General features: G+C 33.2%; 1 protein-coding gene across 1 annotated transcript; it reads right to left on the bottom strand.

The window, feature by feature from the left end:
• Positions 1 to 1,006: 1,006 nt before the first annotated feature.
• Positions 1,007 to 3,709, bottom strand: LOC107885664. The gene is made up of 2 exons (XM_016809338.2): positions 2,005 to 3,709; positions 1,007 to 1,719 (listed from the first exon to the last, which is right to left on the bottom strand). The coding sequence occupies exons 1-2, from the start codon at positions 2,010 to 2,012 to the stop codon at positions 1,173 to 1,175; spliced, it is 555 nt and encodes a 184-aa protein (XP_016664827.1). The 5' UTR covers positions 2,013 to 3,709; the 3' UTR covers positions 1,007 to 1,172.

The raw sequence follows: 3,709 nt of genomic DNA, 5'->3' as shown, positions 1-3,709 counted from the left end.
ATTGGTTTTGTTATATTATGATTTATGTTAATTTAGTAGATTTTAAAAATTTTTACTTATTATTTAGTATTTAATATTATTTTACTTCTATTTACAGTATATTCAGAACAAATAATATTACTAGTAAACTACCATTGACCTAAATTGTTTTAGTTTTTTTTTCTATAAATGTCAATATAATTTTTTGTTCGGTCGGAATGCTTGAAAAGTTAATACAAGGTTTCTCATAAGTTGTTATAATAACAGTTGACAAATATTGAAGATTCATAATCACGATTTATTCTATAAGAAATTATAATTCAAATGTTGACAAAATTGATCAAAGTCACGAAAATTTGCAATTATTTTGTAGTTTAAAAATTATAAAATTTTCAATTTGTATAGCTAATGATTGAAAATGTAAAAGAAATATTCTCATAAATATTTCATACTGTTACCAAATAATTTAAAAATTATATAAACACAGTTATTTTTTACAGACAATTTAAGTTCAAATTTGAACAAAATTACATATTTATACGAAGAATAATGATTTTAGTATTTTTGCAATTTAAAATCATTATTATAATATAGGCTGACAGATTGTTTGATGTCTCCACTCAGATACGTTGTTCGTATACAATGATATGATATAATTGAATTCGAATTTAACACCATCCATTAGTTATTACAGTGACCAACACGACACTTAATGTACCTAGTACCTATCTGATAGGTAGTGGTACCCACTTTTGATTGTTAAAGTTAAAGTTTGAAGTTAAATTATATGTATTTTTTTTTAACAAAATATCTAAAGAGAACATACTCTAACGCGATGTTCGAACGCATTATGCATTCAATGCAAACAGCAGCTGAATCACAAACTTTTTTAATTCGTACTGCACTCGTTACTATTTGTCGTCGTACTGAGCAGTGGGCACATATACAATAAATACGATGGTATATAAACATAAGAACATATTATGTAGGTAATAAGTCATAAGATAAAATGATAAACGTGCCACATATAAGAGTAGAATATTTTTGTTTATTATCATACTCGAAAAATAATAATAATATATAAATAATATAAATATAGGTAAACCATTATCAACGCTGTGTGAAATGTACAATAAATAAAACCGACCGGTTAATTATGTAATATTATAGTATTGTAGCGACGAGTCGCGTCATCACGCCTTGTGCTGGCTGTCGTACTTGTTGAAAGCGCCCAAAACGAATTCACTGATGTTTTCCATGTCGGAGTCGGATGCCTCGCCCTTGTGACCGCCGAAGAAGAAACGGAAGTACGGGAGTGCGGCGCTCACCAAAGCCACGACGGCGGCGATACCGGCAGCGCCGGCTGCGGCCACAGCTCCCAATAAAACCACCGCTCCTCCAACCAAAGCGATCTTGATGAGTCCTTTCAGGTCGATGGACTTTAGGAGACCGAACACTTTGCCAACCAAGGCACCGACGATCTTCTTCGGGATGCTGATCGCCTCGAACAACCCGGACAGACCGGACTCCAGTAGGCTGCCGCCATTGTTTGACTGTCCTCTATTGGCCTCGGACGCGAACATTGAATGGTGCTCTGGCTTGACGTGATGGTTGTGAATGGATGTGGCCGCGGATGGCATCATGTCGAATTTGTTGGCCGCTGTCTGGGCGGAAGTGGCCGGAACGGAGCTGGCCAGAGAAGCCAATACAACAACCACCGCTGCGATCATGACTGTGTACCTGTAAACGGTGACGAATTGTTTCATTATTATACTTTTATAAGAAGATTATTACAATAGTCAATAATACAATAAATTATTCGATTTTTGACGGTACGTCCATTCGTCCATTTAAAATATATATTTCGTCCATCAGATAATAATATCCGTGGTGTGTACTCGAAACTTGACAAGTAGTAAAATATACTTTCGAAAAACGTTGGAGTTGAATTCGACGACCAATATTAACCGTCAAATGTGTATACTCAGTAGATCGAAAATAATAATAATAACAATTTAGCCTTACTTGTACATGTTGTTGTTGTTGTTGAAGTTTTATGGAATTGTGGAAGGTTTTTCGAGTGTTCGTCGAGTGATGTCGAGTGAAGTCGAGTATGTTTAACTGCGGAGACTTGTTCAGGTGCGTGTGTTCGAAGAGACGACTGAAGGAGTTATGTGCCTTTTCGACTGGCGTTTTGGGTTTATATAGCAGACGTCTACGGGCATCGTCGTTTGCAAATGGTCGGCTTGGCAGTAGGGGGCATTTGGAGCCCACCGTAATCACCAGCGACCGGCAAAAGCGAAATTTTCGGAAAACATTGTCTTTAGCGCATTAGGTAATGAGGAATTCGCACACTATTATGGTAATCGCGCATGCAACTGCGCCTTTACGACACCTAACAACACAATAGTATTATAACAATATACGACACGCAACGTCTTTTCTATAATTTTACTAAGAAAAACGGCTTTGCCGGACCACATCGTTATGTTATTACTTATTAATCGCAATATTAAATGCAGATATGGATTTTTTTCCTATATACTATGATTTGACTTTATAGTTTTAATTTGGATATGTCATAATAATTATTATATACGTATACCAGGCTCATTATATGCCTATATCATCTCACAAATGTATTCATGCATACAAGCAATCACGACCGACAGTTTGTTAAAATATTCTGTCGTTGTGTACAAAATATAATATGTGCATATTCAATTTTAACGGTGAAGTAGGAAAATGCATACCTATAGGTACATAATATTTTCTGGGTACATAGCATTTTCTGCGACGGCTAAAATATCTTAACAGGCAAAGTAGAACGAGTTATTATCAGAGAACGGATTTTTTAGTATTTACATGATATATATATATTTTTAAATGTCAGTGAATATATCGGCGGCGTTTATACTGCAGGTGGTGAAATGTATAGGTACTTAAATTTTTGTTTCAATATATTTCGATAGTTCAATATACCTTTTAATATAATACATACAAAATAAGAAAAAAATAGTTATGTAGTAAACGGACATAATATATAATGTACGCATGTTTGTATAGATGACTGTATAAATATAACGAGGACTGTATTCTGTATAGAACTATTTTATTTAAACTATAATAGAATATTATAATTGTATTACTAATGCATAATGCATTATAATTGGCACTTTATTCAATATTTATCCGCGAATTTGGGCATTCTTATCCTGAACAGAGTATACCTACCAAGTTTTTATTGGTTATTTTTTATCACTATAGTCACAACAAATATTTCGTAGTACGTATACGTATACGGTATACCTTCACTAAATTATTTATTTTTAAAATAAATACAGTCGACCATTTTTTGTGCATATTTTGTTATTTTAAACGTACCTATATGATATATTTCACGATACTTAAGGAATAAGGTAGCACAGATGCTCGTTTCTTGAAATCGTCTCTTTGATAATTAAATAGTTGTTCGTGAAAATAATAAAAGATTATTAATTTTTCATCCACTAGCATTATAAGGCTAGGTAGTTAACTGCTGTAGACTGTTATATGTATAGATAATAATAATATTATAAGAGGATGTCCGAGCACATTTTGTTTACTCTCTCTACAACATAGGACATTTGGGCTCAGCTCTGATATTAGAGTAAATCTATTGGCTATTATCAAATTTTAAGGTAAAATATTATCCAGGATACCTCATTGAATCTTATAGTTATTTTAATAT

This window comes from Acyrthosiphon pisum, chromosome A1 (assembly GCF_005508785.2).
Source record: "Acyrthosiphon pisum isolate AL4f chromosome A1, pea_aphid_22Mar2018_4r6ur, whole genome shotgun sequence".
NCBI lineage: Eukaryota > Metazoa > Arthropoda > Insecta > Hemiptera > Aphididae > Acyrthosiphon > Acyrthosiphon pisum.
This window is presented reverse-complemented; position numbering and strand designations above follow the sequence as displayed.